The sequence below is a fragment of the Orbicella faveolata genome, unplaced genomic scaffold (assembly GCF_042242905.1).
Source record: "Orbicella faveolata isolate gen_17 unplaced genomic scaffold, um_ofav_v1 contig_2, whole genome shotgun sequence".
Classification (NCBI taxonomy): Eukaryota; Metazoa; Cnidaria; class Anthozoa; order Scleractinia; family Merulinidae; genus Orbicella; species Orbicella faveolata.
The window spans coordinates 12,421,944-12,442,246 of record NW_028301547.1 but is presented as its reverse complement, the minus strand read 5'-3'; the positions used below and the strand labels follow the sequence as shown (position 1 = coordinate 12,442,246).

General features: G+C 39.2%; 1 protein-coding gene across 1 annotated transcript in view; it reads right to left on the bottom strand.

The window, feature by feature from the left end:
- Positions 1–20,303, bottom strand: part of LOC110063502 (protein N-terminal asparagine amidohydrolase-like) — a 73,047-nt gene that overhangs the window by 37,362 nt on the left and 15,382 nt on the right. Inside the window, exons 2-3 of the mRNA XM_089289631.1 lie at positions 8,313–8,415; positions 5,590–5,655 (exon numbers count right to left, since the gene is read on the bottom strand). Of these exons, the coding sequence (XP_089145757.1) occupies positions 5,590–5,655; positions 8,313–8,415 (169 nt within the window). The remainder of the gene's footprint in view (positions 1–5,589; positions 5,656–8,312; positions 8,416–20,303) is intronic.

Genomic DNA, 20,303 nt, shown 5'->3' with positions numbered 1-20,303 from the left:
CATTACGTACTTTTAAGATATTTTTTTAGTCGTTTTATATATTTTTTCGCCTTTAAACTTTCAGCAGGTTCTCTCGGTAATTACCCCAGAAAGTACGTCAAAAGTTAAATATTTAGTATGTGATCGACTACGCAAAATTTGATAAAACAATTAAGAATGTTCTTCCAGTCTCATATAACCCTCGGTGGCCACCTGAGCCATTTCTTTAAAGTGGTAAGGTTGATATTTTCATTACAAAATGAAAATTACCAGACTCTTATTGCTGGCTTTCACTGTCACGCCATCAAAATAGCCCTCTTTTTCAGAGGGTATTTCAAGTAACCAACCCAATTTACTGTTGCCAGGAAGAGAGAAATACAGGTCAGAAAGTCAACAAGGTCGGATTTTAAATCCCAATGCAACAATGCATCCGCAACTTATTATATGTACGTCGTCGAAAAGTGGGCCATTTACGAACAGGAAACGACAGATCGCTATTACAATATAGGCCATATCAAAAAGAGGTGTGCCTGAGGTCACCAACTACTGAAAAAGTCCCTTGACTTGGATACGTCAGTAACTACAAAATCAGACACCACGTCGGCAAATTCAGCAAAGCTTGACAAGGAGGACCATGAGCACCATGAGGAAGAATCAGAGCCAATTATTCATGACGAAGGACTCTCCAGTAGCCAAGTAGAAGTCATCGAAATGCTGTTTTCCAGCCAAATAATTTTTCGGGCCCAAATCACGTTCGACATTGTCAGAAAAATCATGGCTGAACACATGCCGGGATTTAAGCGAATTTGCAGATGATTCTAACATGGTCGAGAGAGCCTATGACAAAGTGGCCTGCCTGGTAATATCAGAACATGGTATTACCATCAAAGGAACCTGAACCATCGTCGAGCAGAACAGAAGCATGGTTTAACAGCATAACTAAAGTGGAATTTGTGTCTGCTGTCTCAAACTACCAACCAAAAGCGAAATGGAATAAGCCAGATGAAAACTACGTTGAAATCTTCTTTGGAAAATATTCTGTGTGTTTAAAGAAAGAAGGGCTGAAGTCGTTATTCCACTCCAATAACGGCCTCAAGGAAATCCTTAACAGAAAAGACGGTGACTTTGAGCCCTGCCGCAACAAAGTGAAATACATGTTCGAAAAGGGGGCCAACAAATAGAGAAGTTGAAAGGTCACGTTTGCTTTCAAGTGACCACAGATGAACTGTGGACGGTCTTAAAATTACAAGCCTGACAAAAGGATGGACCCTTTCGAGCTAGAAACAGAGAACATTGTTTAAAAACTGTGTACGGTCATTTACAAGTCATTTAAGGCGTAAACTGTACGTAGAATTATGAAACCAAAGCAAACACAAGAAACAGGAGGGATATGAAGTGTAGCGCGGCCATGAAAAAATCACAATGGTTGAAAAACGGTGTACAGTCAATTTCAAACCCTTTAAGTAACGGTCCATATAAGAAGAATAGTACCACGCAGTAAGGAATGCAAAAAGGTGCTAACTTTTGCGCAACTTTGCTATTGCTGTATCATACTTCTGATTGGCTCAATCAAAAAACTCTAGCAAAACTTGAGGTAGCTGTGTATATATTTATGCGTAATTGATCAACGATCTTCCTTTCAACTAAACCTCTTCTGAGTCTAAATACTATAGTAATCCTATGTGGGAAACATTGCAAAATTGGCAGCTTTTATTGTCTCCGTCTAAGACTGTTTTGATTGGCTGAAAGTTTTAACACAAAGGAAGCTACCTTTCAAAATAGAGTTTAAATACATTTTATTTCATAAACATGCTTTTCATCGGTTGATACATTCTCCGTATGAAAACACAACCGTTTCAATGTGGGGAAAGCGCATTGACGCAGAACAATAGAAAATGCTACAGTTCTTATGTGGATCATTACTTAAAGTGTACGGTCATTAAACTACAATAGCAAAAAAAAACCCAAAAAACAAGAAATACTATAAAGAATAGAACAGTCATTGATGTAGCGTGACCTATGAGTGTAGAAAGGCTGTCGAAAAAATGATTATAGTTTTAAAGCAGTGCACGGTCATTTACAAATCGTTTAAAGTTTACTGAGTACGGTCAAAAAATTATGAAAACAAAACGAAAAATAAAAAACCAGGAAATCTATTAAGTGTAGTACGGTAATCAAAATATCATTGATAATAGTTTTAAAACAGTTTACAGTCATTTCCAAACTCGTTTAAGTGTACGGTCATTAAACTACAATACCAACCAAAAAAAAAAGAGGAAAGACTATGAAGTTTAGAACATTTATAGAGTTTTTCCAAAAAAGAGTACAACCATTAAAGTAAGTAAAATTACATTGTACGGTTGTAAAATGACCAAACACATGTAAAATAATGATATGTGTGTAGGATTTCTGAAATGTCCTAAACAATTTTGGTATGACACTTGTTATTTGTTCGGGATAAAACACGAGCTAAGGTAAAAATCCTTAGGGAGTGCCCTCTTAAATTTCTTTAGATATACTCCCTACGTTATGTTGATAATTTTAACCTGTGTCATTTTGTTTGATTTTATTGTAATGGCATGTTAAAATATGGGATTCCAAATGAACATATTATTGTTGTTGCTGTTTTCCCTTTTCCATCGACCGTCTTGTATGTCTTCATGCGTGCTACACCAAGTATATATGTAGCTTACAACCGCATTAATTGAAATTTGGCACAATACCTCAGCATCATCACAATGAGTGTCAAGTAACTTCAATTGAATTAATAGTCTATTTGTTTTCTCTTTGATATTTTTTGTGTGTAAGAGGGTCTCGATGAGGTGGGCTACCTTCAGTGACGGTTACCGTAAATCTTCGAATAAGTGCCCGGGGCGCTTATTTCAAATTTAGGAGAAGACGGGGGCGCTTATTCGAGGGGGCGCTTAATCGAGGAGGGGCGCTTATTTAATTTTTCCCAAATCATGGCCTGGCATGATCATTTTTTTAATACATCATCTGCACGTAAACAACAGCATAAGCTGCTTATCAACACAAAAAGCTGATCTTAAACTTAACGTGTTCACAAACTCACACAATGCACAAATCTAATACTACACGACGAAAACTATACATCCTTTGTTGTCTCATTATTCGTCCACAAAATGGTGGGAGGGGGGCGCTTATTTGAGGGGGGGGGGCGCTTATTTTAAACTTTGGCCGATAGGAGGGGCGCTTATTCGAAGGGGGCGCTTATTCGAGGGGGACGCTAATTCGAGGATTTCCGGTAAAAGTTAAAAATATTGTTTTTTCGACGGTTGACAGTGAACAAATTCGGGCATTTGGCGTTTAACGGCTTATTGTGGATGGCTATTGACGGTTGATAGTAAAGTATTAATACTTATTTTCCTTTTCAACGGCTCACGGGTAACCCTTCTAAAACCCTCGGATAAGGCCTGCTCCTTGTGCTCACTACCAACCTAACGGCAAGATCAGGCAAACGCCAAATGACCTTAAAATTGATATTTTATGTCCGGTGTGAACAATGCAGTGTTAGAATGAATATATATTGGAACGTCGCTGGCAATGAAACAAAAGATACACAGGTTATAACTTATACTTACTGTTAACTGGGCAACATAGTTTGCCTATTTTGTTCTTTACACTCAGCAATCAATTTTGAATACCCATTTGAATCACTGATTTCCTTGATCTACTCAAGTAATCTCCATTGCCATTGCCATAAAATAACACTCTGGTATAAATTTTCAGCCACATCGGTTAGAAGTAGCAAGTTTTATTTTGATTTGAAGTCGTGTTTGATTTCCCGCCACGAAAAAAAATTGACTCTTTGCAATTCAAAGTATTGTAACTCACTTGAAATTTCTTAAAATTGGTTGAAACTTTTCTCACACTTGCTTTAACACATTATAAGTATGTGTGAATTGATTTAGCTTATTCCCTTGGAAACGACTGAAGTGACATTAATTCTTGTAGGTGTGGTTCGAAAAAAAAAGGTGAATGTCATTTCTTGAGCTTTGAATCCAATGCTAGTCATGTAAGTAGACCTGAAAATTTTCATAACTCCAAAAATCGATATTGCTTCAACGGAGGTAACATAAGGTAATGGTATCGGAGTCGGGTGAATCATAATTGATTATGGTTTCCGCAAAAAAAAGTTTCCCACGATTTTTTTGTGTTGTTAGAGTAAAATGGCTGTTTTCTCGCCGCATCAAAAAGTAAACAGCTAAAAATTCAGAAAATTTGGCGTAAAAGAAAACAGTAAACTGGATGATGGAGATTTGTACTTATAAATTGTCTGTGCTTAGTTTCAGGTTGTCACATTATGTCTAACATTTTTTGGATTTTTAAAAAACCAAGTTTTCCCTGGCACCGAAGTGCTTGATGAGGAAGATACAGAGATAGATAGATACAATACTGTGCAAAAGTTATGAGAGGGAAATTCATCGAATTACGTTCTTTGTTCTCGCGAATTTTCTTTCGAAATTTCAACCGAACCGATGCGTCCTCTCAAACGAAAATTCGATGAAAATTCGAGAAGGAAAACGAAAATTCAATGTAACGATATTTCCAAGTAAAGAAATTTCAATGGAAATTCGCTACAACGAAACGAAATATCAACGACATTTTCGGCGAGGAGAATCATTAATTATTCAGTTTACGCATGAGCGTGGCGGTTAAGTTAATGTTCATAACACAGATTACAGCTCAATAATTTACACATGACATCCTTTTCAAAAGTCCAGACAGAATTCTAGTAGTTTTGAATTTATCTTCTATGGCCTCATTCTTTTTTCTTCAGATGAATGATGAGGGCTTTTCAAATGATTTGCGATGTTCCTTTTGATTTCCGATGTAACGTCATGTTGTAGCGTTATTACAATGTTTACACAAAGCCGCTTGCAATTACGATAATGTAAACAACAACGGGAATATGTCTCGACATTTTTTAATTTCACTTGATCGGAACAGACCGCGTTTTGGCTAACAATAGACCATTTTACAGTTGTCTGTTCAGTGACCTGGCCTTTGAATGGCAGCGAGGCTGCAGGTGACCTTGTTTTGATACAGACCTCACTGCTTTTGTTGTGTAAATCAAGCTTTATGCTAACTAGTTTGCATTTAAATGAGAAAAGCAGTGAGGTCTGTATCAAAGCAAGGTCACCTCCAGCCTCGCTTACATTCACTGGCCGGTAACTAAGCACACAACTGTAAAATGGCCTATTGCTTAATACTGTTGGCAGTGGCAAATACATGTAGAGAACTGATTTTATCTTGGTTTCTTGCATGCAAAATGTTTGTTCAGTGCAAATTGCCCGAAATTGTCTCTAGATCTTTGGCAATGGTTACCGTAAATATCGGTTAATATCGGAAGGAAAGTATATTATCTGTTTGTGTCTTGGTAGTTGGTACGTTAATCACTTTGGTTTAATGATTTAAGTGGTTTAATTATTTAAGACTTGAGTGCTGTAACAATTAAGGAAAGTTCAATACCAATCATTACCAGTAAACCCGTGAGGCATTCAAACTACTTTATCTGCAAACTTACACTCCAACAAGAGACTATGATCTACAGTCTTAACTCCAACTATGTCAAGAAATGAGACTTGCCTGTGTGTCGCAGCACAACTATGTGACAAGTTGTAGCATCCTCAGACCCCAATACGGTAATATTTTCTAAAAAACAATAAGAAGATGTAAAAGAGGATTGATCAAAATCAAAGAACATTCATGTTGTATATCTTGCTGCATTTGTAGGGTGCATGGCTGCATATCGCGTTGCCTGCGCTCTTTATTTTGATTTGAGTTATTTCTGTGCAACTTTCTGTCACGAGTTGGTTTAAGCAACACACTTTTTCGTGAGGTGTAAACTGTAAAAACTGATTTTTACTGGACGCTATTAAGACAAACAAAAATTGCTGTGGCTAAATTTATGGAGAGTATGATAATATTTTACATTTCTTTGAAAAATTGGCAACTTTGGGGTCTCATATTTTCAAGAGTTTCCATGAGGTGTTTTTTTTTTTAAGAAAAATTGTTGATAGTTCGTGACGTTGGAAAAAAGGTCCATTGCAGCGAGGAGTCAGGCAAGGACACCCTCTTCCCTTATCGATATTGAACTTCTCGCAAGAGATTTAAAAAATTATATCCAAGGCATTAACATTGACGAAAAAAAAAAAAAAACTCTCGCAGTTCACAGACATCAATGTATTGCTTGTAAGTGACCAAGCCATTGTGAGCAACCTACTGAAACTGGTACAGGAACTGAAACGTATATTCAGCCTGACAGTCAATACAAGAAAAACAGAAGCAATGTGGCTTCGTGCCTGGGGAAATAAAACGGATGCACCATGAAACTTGTTTTGAACAGTATTTTGACACATCAATTTGAGACGTTCCTTCGTAGTTTGTTGTCTTAGTCATCAGTTAGTTTAGCTGCAAGAGACTATCTTGTCTGGTTACAAAGGAAAACGAACATAGATAGGACGTTTTGTTGACGATTTACTTGGTCGATTATCAACTTTGTATTGCTGTTCTTTCGAGTAAATAAAGCCGTCGAAAACAGTTGCCGGTCCTTCAGAATCTGATTAATCAGTTGCCAGGGAGATGTCCAAGGTGAAGTGAGTGAGCTGTATAAATGCTAGTCAGCAAGCAGGCTTACCTTTGAGTCACACGCACGAATAGAGAGTCGGCCAGCGAAGCAATCCAGCGGAAGGAGCAGAAGCTTTTTTAACTTTGTCTTTCCCTAGCCCCACCCCAGTACGTTTTGGCCCGTTCCTATTCCACGCGCCGGATTAATATTCTTTCTGCTAAGCCTGTGATCTCGATGAACTCAACACAAAATAGTCTGGTGCTTAAGCGCCAAGAAAGAAAGCCTACTTTGATCGCTGTAAATATCGTTTCCACTGACTTCACCTGAGCGAAGTAAAATACCATTGGCTAAAAAGGGGCAAAGACGGATGAGAAAACCGTCAATCTATTATGTTTTATGTGGAGCGATACAGATCTCCACAAAGTGAGTAATTTACTTTGAGTTCTCACAATGTTGACAGCATGGAGAAAGAGAGAGGGTTGCGTGTATTTTTAATGTGTTAACAATTTCTGGTTTAAATTTCAAACTATAAAGTAGGAGCAAGATACCACTGGATGTAGCCAAAGTTTAGTACTTCAAATGTGCATGATGGAAAGCGAGCAATAAACAAAACATTTAAGGCCTTCAATCCTTTTAGTGCCGTCCCGGTTTTCTTCTCTTTTTTTGACAGAGGTTTCCTCAGCGTTTTCCCTTATCTTTCTTTGCGCAGGGCGGCGCTCAAGCGAACAAACAGATGTGGGAAGACAGCTGTTTATAATGTTTATTTTTGCACAGTTTCATGGGAAATTATGATGTCACTGCACAAGTTGGATGTTTTAAAAATACAGCATTGTGTGAATCTGGGGATAAAAAAGCGTTCTTTATACTGTCATAATCTTGAAAAAACATGTACAGTTCCACCGAGAAATCTTCTTCCTTAGACTTCATATCGAGATCTGACTGCGCAAATAACGTCATAAACAACCAGAAAGTAAACATGGTTATGTACAGGGGATTTAAACTGAAAACCAAACACTTCGTATTCAAACCACTTACAGAGATATCAACTTAAAACCAACTTCCGTTTATTGGTGACTCTATTCAAACAGTTCATGGCAGAGTACTTCTAGACTTTGTTAGTGAAACAGCATTGAAACAAACTAGATTTGCCAAAGAACTGGATTTTTGTGTCCCAGCCAACTTTACTTTGTCGTATAACTCAATGCACGCAATATATCTCCATTATATCGACCCTTAAACCTTTTCAAAAAATGTGATAACTTCAAAAGATTCATTCACGGTGCATTTGAAAAACACTTTGTAATGGAGACTGAAAAATGTTTCCCGTCAAAGCATGTAATTCATTATATAAATAAACTCACACTAAAAAAAATTATCGATACAAAAAAAAAAAACCTCAGAGGTATCACAACATTTATTACATTCCGTTCGCTCATGCTGAACCGAAGTATTCAAAGCTGATCTCTAGATTTCACACAATGAATTTAATGTCGGTTACACCGACATTAAATTCATTGTGTGAAATCTAGAGATCACCTTTGATAGCTATCACTGCCTGCAAAAACTGTGTTTGGCCACCTTTAATTCCACAGATATATGTGCAAAGTCAACAGGTACGTATCACAAATCACAAGATTTTCAATGGCTAATGGAAAAGCATTTCATGGTACAAATTATGGTACAAATTATGTGCCAAGTATTACTATAATGCCCTTTTCAGTTGAATACCCTCTCCACTTACCATCACCCTGTGTCACAGTAGCATATTCTCTTTGTGTAACATACAGCACACCACTTCTTTCAACTCTCCTGACAGGTTTCTTGCAAAAGTTTTCAGCACTTTCCTACAAGATAATACAACAACCAGAAAACTTAGTCTACTGTTGCCAGATCTAAGAAAATTACAATTAAATGATATTAGACAATTATTAGCTGAAGGCAAAGTGAACATTGGTGAATACTTACGAGACGAAGTTGAGGTAAATATTTACCACTGTTCACTGAGCCTGAGGTGAATAATTGCTTTAGTATAATTTTCAGATGTGAATACAAAATAAAGGACTAAAACAAGGAAAAACAGACGCAACTGTTCGTTTATAGTCACTCATATGCAGCCGTCGACATCAGGACTTTAGTCTTGCCGAGTTTGTAACCTGCTTAACTAAACTATGCATGTATGTCTGTCTGACTGTCTGTCTGACTGTATGAAGTAATCGATTGTGAATCAATTTATTCATCGAGTTAGGCAGTAAAACATACAAGCGAAACTCCACGAAAAATGAATTCAACCGATACCTTTGTTATATCGTTGTTCACTTCATTCACAGTTGTACTCATCGTCTAAAGATGAGTAGCTCCAGTTTGAAGAAACATTTAATGAATCGGATACCCACGTTTGCGCAAAAAAAACTCTGGGATCGTCGGAGAGCAAACATTGCAAGTCGCTAGAAGGAAAGGTATAGCGAAGTTGTTTCGAGGTACCAAAAGAAACGATTTTGGGGAGAAATCGACGCTTTTTCGCCGTCGTCTTATCGCTAATGGATGTGGGCGATGTTGATACGTGGAAACTGTAAGGTTTTGCTTGAATAACCGTGAAATATGTGATAAAATCTACCGAGAAACTCCCTTGCCTGATTGAGGTTTTTTGTGAAATTTACATCGCGTAATGGTCTGAAAATATCACAAACTTAGGTATACATCGAGAGGAAATAAATCAGTAAAGCCTTTTAAGTTGTGTACGGGCTACTTTTGGCTTATTTTGAAGCTCAGTTACACAAATAATATTGGAAATATACCCGGTGGCGATATTTGTGCTGTGTAGGGCCGGTTCATTAAAATGAGTAGACAGACCACGCGACTCATGCTGTGTGACCACTGTGTTGTTCAAAGCCTTTGGTTTGCTTTTACCAACACGTCTTAAAGCGATTTTCCTTTTCTATAAAAGGGAGGCTCCTTGAGTATATCTCTGCGTATTTGTTGCGTTCGACGAAGTGGAACGCAAACCCAATTTTGACCTGTGGCTTTCCAGAGTTGGTCTCCCTGTGCACTGCTTATAGGCCGAAAAAACCACATTCCTGTAAGGACACCAAAATGGCCACCCCGCTTGATTTTTGCAGGGGCATGTCACGGCCAGTAAACTGGTACCGTTTATTGCTAAGACATGTGATAAGACATGTGGGGAACATGTGAGTATGTGAGCAGGCCATGTGAGCTCGTCTTTCCGATGGATCCTTCTTTGACTTCTTTCCATTCAGCCGCCGTACGCTTCGCTATTATGTGCTCTCAGCGATAGATTTTGGCGAATTTTTAACGCTTCGACGGTAGCATTTATCGAAATCTGAGGGAATTGTCCTTGTTTATTAACACGACTTGGCTTTGGGATGATAACCGTGGGAACAGATACATTTTGATTGCATTTGTTGATTAGTTCCAGCCGCGACAGATAGCTCAGTCTTTATCCGGTCGAAATTTTATTGTTTGGAATCGGTGGAAAAGTACTCTGAAGGCAAGATCCATAAGACTACTTTATTCATCAGGGGAAATACTCGAATTAGTCGCACGGAGTTTGTTTACGATGAACGACCACGCGAAACGAGCACGCGATTGCAAATGCTAGCTTAGAATAACGTACGTAATTTAAACATTCTATGAAACTTGAGAGTCTACAGAAACTGGCGGCGTCACGCAACGTATCAACAAATCGTGACCTCTTCACTGGCATGGACTTTGACACTATGCATACAATGTATCTGACTGTAGAACCTCGGTTGCTGCTGAAAAATGTTGACTTAAGCAATAGACAAAGGTTGAAAGTCAGCTAATGAAATCATTTATTTACGGTATATATATATTAAAGTGAGAGCGTCGAACGCACTCTCATAATCTCTGATTACTACTAGTATATAAATTTGTAATTTGTCCGTGATCATGTTTTTAAAATTTTGATAATAACGGTTGAAATTGTTTGATAGAGGGTATAAGTTTCCTGTGCGTTCTCGTTTTCTTTAGAGCTTCTTTTCTGTCTTTATATTTCACTACTGAGAGGGTCTTTTCTACCATTTGCTCCGGGTAGCCTCTTAAGATAAGGCGTGTTTTGAAGTTTTTAATATTCTCTTCAATGTAAATTTCACAATAAACCTAACGCAAGCAAGGGCGTTTATCGGTAGATTTCACGGTTATTCAAACAAAAACTTACATTTTCCATGTATCAACATTGCCCAAATCCATTCGCAATGAAACAACGGCGAAAAAGCGTTGATCTCTCCCCCAAACCATATTTTGGACGTCGAAACAACTTTTTGCCATACATTTCCTTCTGGGTAACCCGAAAACACTGAGCCCCGGTCCGCGGACCCCCACAACAGACCGGGTCCGCGGACTATCCTACGGACCGGTCCATGGACTACCCCTACGGACCCCCTCTACGGACCACCCTCAAATAGTGTAAAAATAATAAATAAAGATTTCACTTATGGGTTGTCTAATAGATTCAAACTCGTGTCGGTGATTTTTCGAGTGTTACACTGTGCAAATGTAACAGACTTGGGTGTTTAACACCCCACCCCCCCCCCTCCCCCCCAAAAAATTGCCTAAAAGCCGTTTTCAGCGTAAGGAGATGCCGATGTTAAGAAGGAAAGTTCTTACCTTCCATTCGTGGCTCAATCTGGCTATGGAAGATATATTTTAAGGCCGTTTATTCTTGTTTGTATCTGTTATTCCGCTGAGTAAATTTTGAAGCCCGGAACGAGTTCACGAGCCCACGGGAGGATGGGCTGAACAAAATGGCAGAGGGGAAAGAACAAAAATTTCGAGGCTTCCTGGAGGCTTCCCCGTACGCGTCTTTCGTATACTTTATGGCCACAGCAAAGGAAATGGCAATGTGTAATTATATAAATTGCACCCGAGCCTGAATCCAGGTCTGCCCATTTGCACAATGTAACGTTCGAAATTTCGCCTTCACGAGTAATCTATTAGACAACCCGCAACTGAAATATTTAGTTATTATTTTTATTGTATTTTGGGGGGTGGTCCGTAGAGGGGGTCCGTAGGGGGAGTCCGTGGACCGGTCCATAGGTAGTCCGCGGACCAGGAGTCAGTGTTTTCGGGTTACCCTTTCCTTCTAGCGACTTACAATGTTTGCCCCCTGACGATCCCAGAGTGCTTTGCGCATAACTTGGGTATCCGATTGCTGTCATAAGGAAAGGTAAGGTAGGTAAGGTAACTTTATTTTAAAAGTCGTTAACGTAGGGATTGGTTGCCCAATCTCCCAAGCCAGGGGCTCATGAAACCACACGACTATTTACAATAACATTACCACTAACAATCACTACATTCGCGACGATAACTTCAGAATTAAACTATAAAATATTCTTAAGAGCAACTAGTCCTAATATTACAAATTTGAGATAGAAAATACAGTTCATACACTGGCACCCTGCAAACTCCACACCATTCAAACGAGAACGAAATTGTGCCAAAGTGTTCGAGGATTTGGTGATCGCTGGTAACTGGTTCCACATGGGGGCAATCTGATACAGAAAGGAGTTGAGCATGACAAGGCTGTTATATGGTGGCTTTGCAACATTTAAGCCACTACCTCGTGAAGTATAGTTAGTTATCCTATGCGTAAAAAACTGAGAAATATAATTTGGGCCATCCAGTCTAAAACACTTAAAAATTAAAATTAGCGATTACACGATACATCTTTGCTCAAGCGTGTCCATAGCAACCATAGCTAGGCATAGATCATAGGTAGAGTTACCCAGGTTCAGTGACGACTTAATCGCGTAGTGATTGGCCCGTTCGATGGTAGTTTTTAAAGATTTAGATATTCCCAGCAGTAGCGGACAACAGTATTCAATATGTGGTAACACGTAGGCTTTATACAGAGAGAGCATAACGTCAGATGGAACGAAGCGTTAAATCATCCGCAAAGTAGCTATCATGGCATATGCTTTTTTCAGCATGATCGTAACATGGGGCTTAAAGGACAAGTTTCGATCCAATGTTACGCCCAAAATTTTAAGAGTAGGCTCAGTTTCAATGGACATGTCATCAACTGAAAAATTGAATGTATAACGAGAACAACCCAGAGTCATTGCCTGAGTCTTGGTGGCGTTTACTTGCAGATAGTTCACTCTTGAGCGATATATTGCGTCGTGTCATCAGCATACAGACGTAGGAAGACCCAGCTGAGTAATTAATAGCATTCACAAAGATATTGAAGAGAAGCGGGCCTAGAAGGCTCCCTTGCGGCACTCCACAGCGAATGGGCAGCCAGACTGACACGTTCCAATTGCATTTAACTCGTCTTATTATAAGGCTAGCTCCGTGAGCGGTCAAGATGAACCAAATCGCGCGCTGTGATTGGCTACCCGAGCGGGCAAGATGGAGCTATCTTGCCCGCTCGGGACTACCCGCCGTGTCCCGCGAGAAAAATTTTCCCAAAAGCCAAATAATAAATCCTTTATCGACTAAGCTTGTTGCGGTCAAGATGGCGGGATATTGGCCTCGGTTTATGGGCCTCGACTCCGTCTCGGCCCATAAACACGCAAAAAAAGAACTTGGCCAATATCCAGCCATCTTGACCTCACGCTTGGTCAACGACCCATATATCTAAGTTATCATTGCTGGCAACTCATTCATTTCTGATTTCAGTCACTCGATCTGACCGGCTGGCGATCAACGAAACCACTGCGTTTGCGATTCTTGAATGCCTTGAATACGAGTTCTCAAAAACATTTCTAAGGGCAACATTTCTAAGGGCAACAGTCGTAGTCTTTGGTATATACTAACATGTCATCAGGTCTTTGCTTTTCGCATTACATGAAATTTCGAAAGAAATTAGTCTTAGCCACTTGACAACTTGGTGATTTCTAGGACAGGAATACTTGTTTTAGTGCAAAATGCACTATTGGGATGGTGAGGGGGTTTCGTCCGTGATGGTATTCGCTAGGTTCCCATCGATATCATTTGCATTACGTGCAGCTCACGAAAAAAGAATTCAGTCCAAAACTATTTATGTTTGCGGAAAATTTTACAATTTGTGAATGTAAGTCTCAATTAACTAACGCTGTTCACGGAGTAATAATAGGGTGCTTAAGCAAACCACAGCAAAGAAAGCAACGATAATGCCACCAAACAAAGGGTTTTTTGAGCAAAATAGATGTGCACGTGCATTATAAATGTTTGCACATTTCTCTGCCGTCCCCTGTAAAACAACAACGTGAAATGACTAAGTTTTGCGTAGTCTAAGGAATGCGAACGACGACGACTAATTTTTCGCATTTCCATTTGGAATTGAAGCCTGAGAACGTTTTAAGAGCCATTGCCGTACCGAAAAGATCTAGACAGTTGCGAATTTCGCTGGCAAAATATAAATTCATTTTTGACTAGACGTCGTCCTCGGCGTCCTCGGCGTCGTCGTGACGTCTTTGGTTAAGCTCCCTACTGTCTCGCGGTGAAACTTTTCTCGGAATCAATACTGAGATACTCATTTGAAGTGGTTTTCTCTGTCAAAACCAAAGAAATTACGGACGGCTAGTCATGAATGAAAACACTGCTAAGTTTTGAACTCTGTTTTTGTTTTCAGATAAATGTAACAAGATATTTTTATTTGTTAGTTTCAAATGGTAACTTGACACTTGTTTTTCGCGCACGAGTGGTTGGCGAATCACTGATTCTTGTTCGCACGGTCAGAATAAACAAACAAGAAGCCAATCTAGCGGCACGTCCAGAAACTTTAACTTGATATAAAAGTTTGGACGTCTCTATTTAGTGCAGAATGCACTATTGGGATGGTTTTGGGCGCCGATGTCCGCCAAAATACTAAGGCACTATTGTACTAAGACACTAAGTCCATAAAGCACTAAGTCCATAAGGCATTAAGTCCATAACGTACTAAGGCACTAGGGCTCTAAGGTTCTAAGTCTCTAAGTCTCTAAGGCTCTAAGGCACTACGTCTCTAAAGCAGTAAGACACTAAGTACTATGGCACTAAGGTACTAAGGTACTAAGGTACTAAGGTACTAAGGTACTAAGGTACTAAGGTACTAAGGTACTAAGGTACTAAGGTACTAAGGTACTAAGGTACTAAGGTACTAAGGTGTAAACTTTTATGTTTGCTTAATTAATTAATTTCAATAAATTAATTACCATTGCGGCAAGAGGGTGGGGTGGGTTAGGTACCTGTGTTGGCTAGTTATAAATGAGAACACTGCTGGGTTTTGAAATTTGTGGGTTTTTTGCAGGTAATGTAACAAGATATTTTTATTTGTTATTAATTTGTGGCTTAACTTGCCGCCACGGAGTCTTCGGGAATATTCAAAGAGTTTCTATACCACAAACCCTTAAGAAAATCTCCGCTAAAAATTCCCGTTTTAAGAACTGCCCTTAATGCAGGATATTAAAATGCCGCTGAAGACACTAAAACTAGTGAGACAATCTCAGATAGTGTAGAATGTTATTGATAGCTCTCGCACGGTAGTCACACAGGTCCCAGAACCCCTGCCTGGTTCACTCCCGGTTTGTATTTTTCCCTTGCAGACCATGAACGAACACAAACCTTGATAAGACCTAATCTTAGCAGTGTGCTTGTTCCATGAGTGTATTTTAATTCAAGGTCCAAAAATAACTTACTATTGCTTTTTACTTTGGTGTTTTACGTTGTTTCGTTCATAATTTTTAAATTGGATAACACGTTGAAGTAGCAAACGTAACAATTTCACTTTTCACGCCAACTTTGTAACTTGATACTTTTGATTTCCTCGCGAACGTATGTAAAATGAATCTCTCGTTTTCTCAAAACACACGGAAGATGCCCTTGTTTTCTTTTTTTCACTGCTGGAGATAAATGGAAGAAAGTTAAAAATCTGATGAAGAAGTGGAAAAGAAACGATTTTGTTCTACTTAAAACGCAAAGTTTCTTTTCTCCGATAAACAAGAACTAAATAATTTCATTACCAAATAGTCACGGATTACCACTTTCTTATTCTGTTGCCACCTTTGTGGTTAACAATAAAACCATTCAGTTACAATGCAGACCTATGAGGTAACAGCGTCCCAAAGTCGGAATAATAATGACCTCGGATCGAAATACACAAATAGCAGCGAACCAAGCTGCTACAAATAGCGACACGCAACAATTGACCTCATCGCCTGATGAGACTAGCAGCATAGCAGTGGAAACGTCGCGATCAACATCTCAGTGACTCCATCGTGAGACAAACAATTAAAAATTCATCTGACCTATCCTACACCACGATGAACAATAGACACATCTTTAATGACAAATATTTAACTGTTCAAACCCATATTCTTTTGAATTAATTGTTTTCTTGACCGCCTCGTTCACATTTTTAAACTTTGTAAATGATGGTGGCATAGCTCGCCTAATGAACTAATTATAAGCTGAAGGACGTTCGCATGAAAAAGTTCTACTAGATAGATTTTCTGCAAACTTCTACTGCGGACAGATAACGAATTACTTGTTTCAGAAAGGAAAAAAAATTGGGGGTCACGGACTTCGTTTCAGAGATAAAGCGTGTGGAAAACTAGTCTGATTTTGAAAACTTGGCGCACGTTAATCATGGTCTCCAGGGTTTTTAGCTTAAAATATCAAAGATGAATGACCGGAGACTATCCGGCCTAGTCATATTTTGTATAAGTAAATCCGTTGCGTTAATAATTCCAAACGTTGCCAGCGTTTTCACGAAACTTAACCCTTGAATAGCCATTTCATTTTGAAACCGCCGCACAGATAAACGAAGAGCTAAAAAGAACGGAATTCGATGGTGCATTTTGCAAAAGATTCACACTTCTAATCGATAGATTTTCTTCATTTTTTTCGCTTAATGTAGAAAATCGGTAGAGAAAATGATTCACCAAAAGAAAAATAGGGTCACCGAACGTCCAAGATCGTTAAATCCAGCCAAAGCTATAGCAATGGCCATCTACCCTATCATTATTACTTAGCGCGTGCTCAATGCATGACGTGGCGAGTGAATTTGCGTGCGCAGTAAGGATGCGCAGAAACAATTAACGCGAACTTGTGCTCAAGATAATGGGCGTTTTCCATTTACAAAAAAATTCGGAAAATTTCTATCGGGAATTTCCGTTTGGGGAAAGAGCGTTCCATTTGTCACAAGTCCCATTCGTTCACAGGACCCTCTCTGTCGCTTCACTGAATCTCCCGCGAATATTCAAAATGGAGGCCAATGAGGCCCATCAGATGTTGTTTTTGTGTGAAATGTCAGAAGTCTCTATAGAGGAAGAAAGTTTGATTAATTCAGAAGATGATGCAGTAGATATCTTTTCAGCGACCTCGACGTTCATGAGACGGAATTTGCAACGAACTGAAGACTATTTTGAACACGCGTTGCCAGGATATTCACTCGATGAGTTTAAAAGTCATTTTCGAATGACGAGGCACAATGGAAGGTCTGTGTAGAGTCCTCCAAGCTACAGGAAGAGTGCCACAACGGCAATAAATTTTCTAGATCTGGCGCTAGAACGTGGCAGGCAGAGCACTCGTAGTAGCCCTGCAAGTTGACCCTGATCAGCCGCCATTTTTGTTGAAACACCAGGGAGTCGAGGGAAGCCTGGCCGCTCAAAAGACCGCGAAAGGCATGAAACTGGTGATAAAGACGAGAAATCTGTAAATGGAACACAAATTTTCCATTGGGAAGTTTCCACCGGGAAAACGGGACTACCTTTTCAGGAATTCCGTTTATTCTGGAAAATTTCAAGTGGAACGAACCAAAAAGTCGTGTTCCATTTACATCCCAACCGGGATTTCCGGAATTTTTTGGTAAATGGAAAACGCTCATTTACGTTGTTCTTTCAGGAGGGCAAAAATGTTTGCCTTAACCATCGAAAGCCATTTTTGAGCGGCGATGCCAAGAAAACAAGCCAGCAGACTTGTCAGAGAATCCAGCATCGGCAACAAAACAACTCTTACCATGATTTACTGGACTGAGATAGCTCTGTTAGGGTCCAAGGATTATGGAGTATTAGGTGCTTTTAGAGAAGGGATGCGGATTAGTGGCCACCGAATTTAAAGATTGCGAATAATTTGTGTCACAAGAAAAATTTAAAAGTAGGATTATTATCGCTCATTATCGCATAGATTGCTTTTTGTAACTTCTGCGCTTGCGCAGCAGTCACTATTGCCATCGTCTGAGTTTTCGAAAGTAAGTAACAATGGAGTATACTTCAGAGTCAATCAGCAGTACAAATATCCATCTTAGGGTCTCTAGCAAACACTCGCAAACTATTGATTTAGGTCACAAAGATGAACATTTACACTATGTTTCAACAGTACCATTCAACTTTGTACCAATGTCAGTTGTCAGTAACACAGTTTTGGTGATGTCTGAAACTAACTCAACTCTGTCAAAAAACAATGAACTGAAGAAAACGTTCTCACACAACACAGCAATAAGAAAAAGATTTCTACAAACACGGAACCTACCTGCTTTGAGAAAAAAAAAACACTTTAGTTAACATCACGGTATATACAGTAATACCTAGTTACATGTGTATTATGTTGGGTTTCATTATTTTTTGTCTGGCCACTCCATTGCAGTATACTCTCTGTAGAAAACCAAAAACTAATTTGAATTTTTAAACAATGCGTTCAATATGTCTTACTAATATAAGGATATAACAACTTCTTTTAAATAGACCTGACAAAGTTGTTCTGCAATTTAATTGCAGGGGCAGATCCAGGGGGTGTGGCTGAGTGGTTCTTTGGGGTTACAGAATCAATGAGGCAAATTCCTGAAATGCTGCAATTTGAGAATTGAGAGAAGTAATCAAATTGGTTGACTACAGCAAAACAACCTGTTGAGGGATTTAGCAAGTAGAGTAGTAGAGTGCTGCTTTTTAACTCAAAGCCTCAAGGCTCTTGTTACTCTTGCTCACTGGTGTAACTGTTATCACTATTTTAGCTAAAAAGTGTACTTGTTATCACAATGAGGTACCTGTCTAGAGTGCTTGCCTTAACTCACTCACTCAACCCTGTAGTGCCGGCGCAAAGGTTTGCCTTTACTGGTGCCATAATACAGGTACTCTAAATCAACCCCAGAATTGTTGCTATAATCTGTACCATTCTTGTTGTGTTGTTTACCAAAAACCTTGTTTCATCAGTTTATTAAAAACTGTTTTTTATTGTCCAATAATGCCTGTTTACCGATTACCTTTCATACGCCATACACTGCTGATAGTTTTACACTTAATTTTGTTAACCGTTACACTGGCAACACCCACATCTACTGATAGGCCATTTTTGATATATTAAAAATAATTCTAACTTGACTCCAAGGCTTGGGGGAATACAACAAAAGAAATCATATCAAGGCTGAGGGATGAATAAATATTTTCTTTTCTTTTATTCTCCTAAGCATCTTAGCCATGTTAGAATTTTAATATCTTGAAAATGGCCTACTAAGAACTATTTTGTTTTTCCTCTTTTGGGCAAATTCAATCATTCTTTAACAATGACTTATAACAATTCAATAATGCCTCTCATCACCAACATTCATTATCTAACATTTGCCTGCATTCTTATCCCCAGAACTGCATGTATATATGACAATTCTATTTTTCGCATTTTCACCTTATAAGCAGCATATCAAATGCCCCTGTCTGGCACCTATTTTACACAAATTACCAAATAAAAGGTCATGAAAGAGATAAAAGTCATGCACAAATATTTATCTCCAGTGATCTCCCGTTTGCATGCTGTTAAGATGGCGGACACGAAATTTCTGGCTCCGCTTGCTTTCGCTCTACTTGGCCTATTTGTAGCTCGCATCTCTATTAAGGGGTCGAAATATCGATACTCTGATGATCAGCTCCTATTTAGCAAAGCCGGAGTGACTGTCTCATTCAATGAACGGATTAAAACAGGCTTGACTTCGTCCACGTGTCGTGGCCATGTTGCTTATCTTCGAGTTGGGGTCAACGGATACTTCGGATTCAGGGCTAGTCGCTACCCGAACACCGACTCAACGTTTAATCTAAGTCGCCTGGTCATCAGAGGAGATATCTGTCCAAATCCCGGACCTTCCACGAGAACGCGCCGTCAGGGATGTCTCAGAACGATAGCGATCAACCATCGGTTGCTCGAATGTGCGACCTGTTAAAGTTATTATCATATGAAGTGCAGAGACGTAAAGCCAAAGGAGTTCATCAACATCCAAGGAAACACACTAGACTGGATTTGCAGGCTGTGTACTTTTAAATCCATTCTCCCATTCTCCTCCTTGTCGAGCACCTCATTCTTGTCAAACATCGGGCACGACGAGGAAAATCATCAGTGTTCCGTATGAAAGCTCCATCGACGCTGAACCTTTGGAATGCCACCTAGGAGACCTTTTCACCAGCTTAGATTATTCTCCAAAATCTTTGAGAATCGCCCACCTAAACATCAGCAGCCTGAGAAATAAACTTGATGAGCTGAAAGTTCTGCAGGAACTTTGTAAATTTGACATTATTGGAATTACCGAGAGTCATCTCCACAACAAAGACAGAAATTCTGAGCTTAATATAGACGGTCTTAAATTCATCCGCAGAGACAGAATTGGACGAAAAGGTGGCGGATGCCTGCGTACTTTATTACAGGGAAGACTTACAAGTAATCCATCGAAGAGATCTAAGTCACAAAGATATCGAAGCTATTTGGATTGAAGTTAAATTTCCCATGAACAATGCTTTATTCTCAATTGCTTACT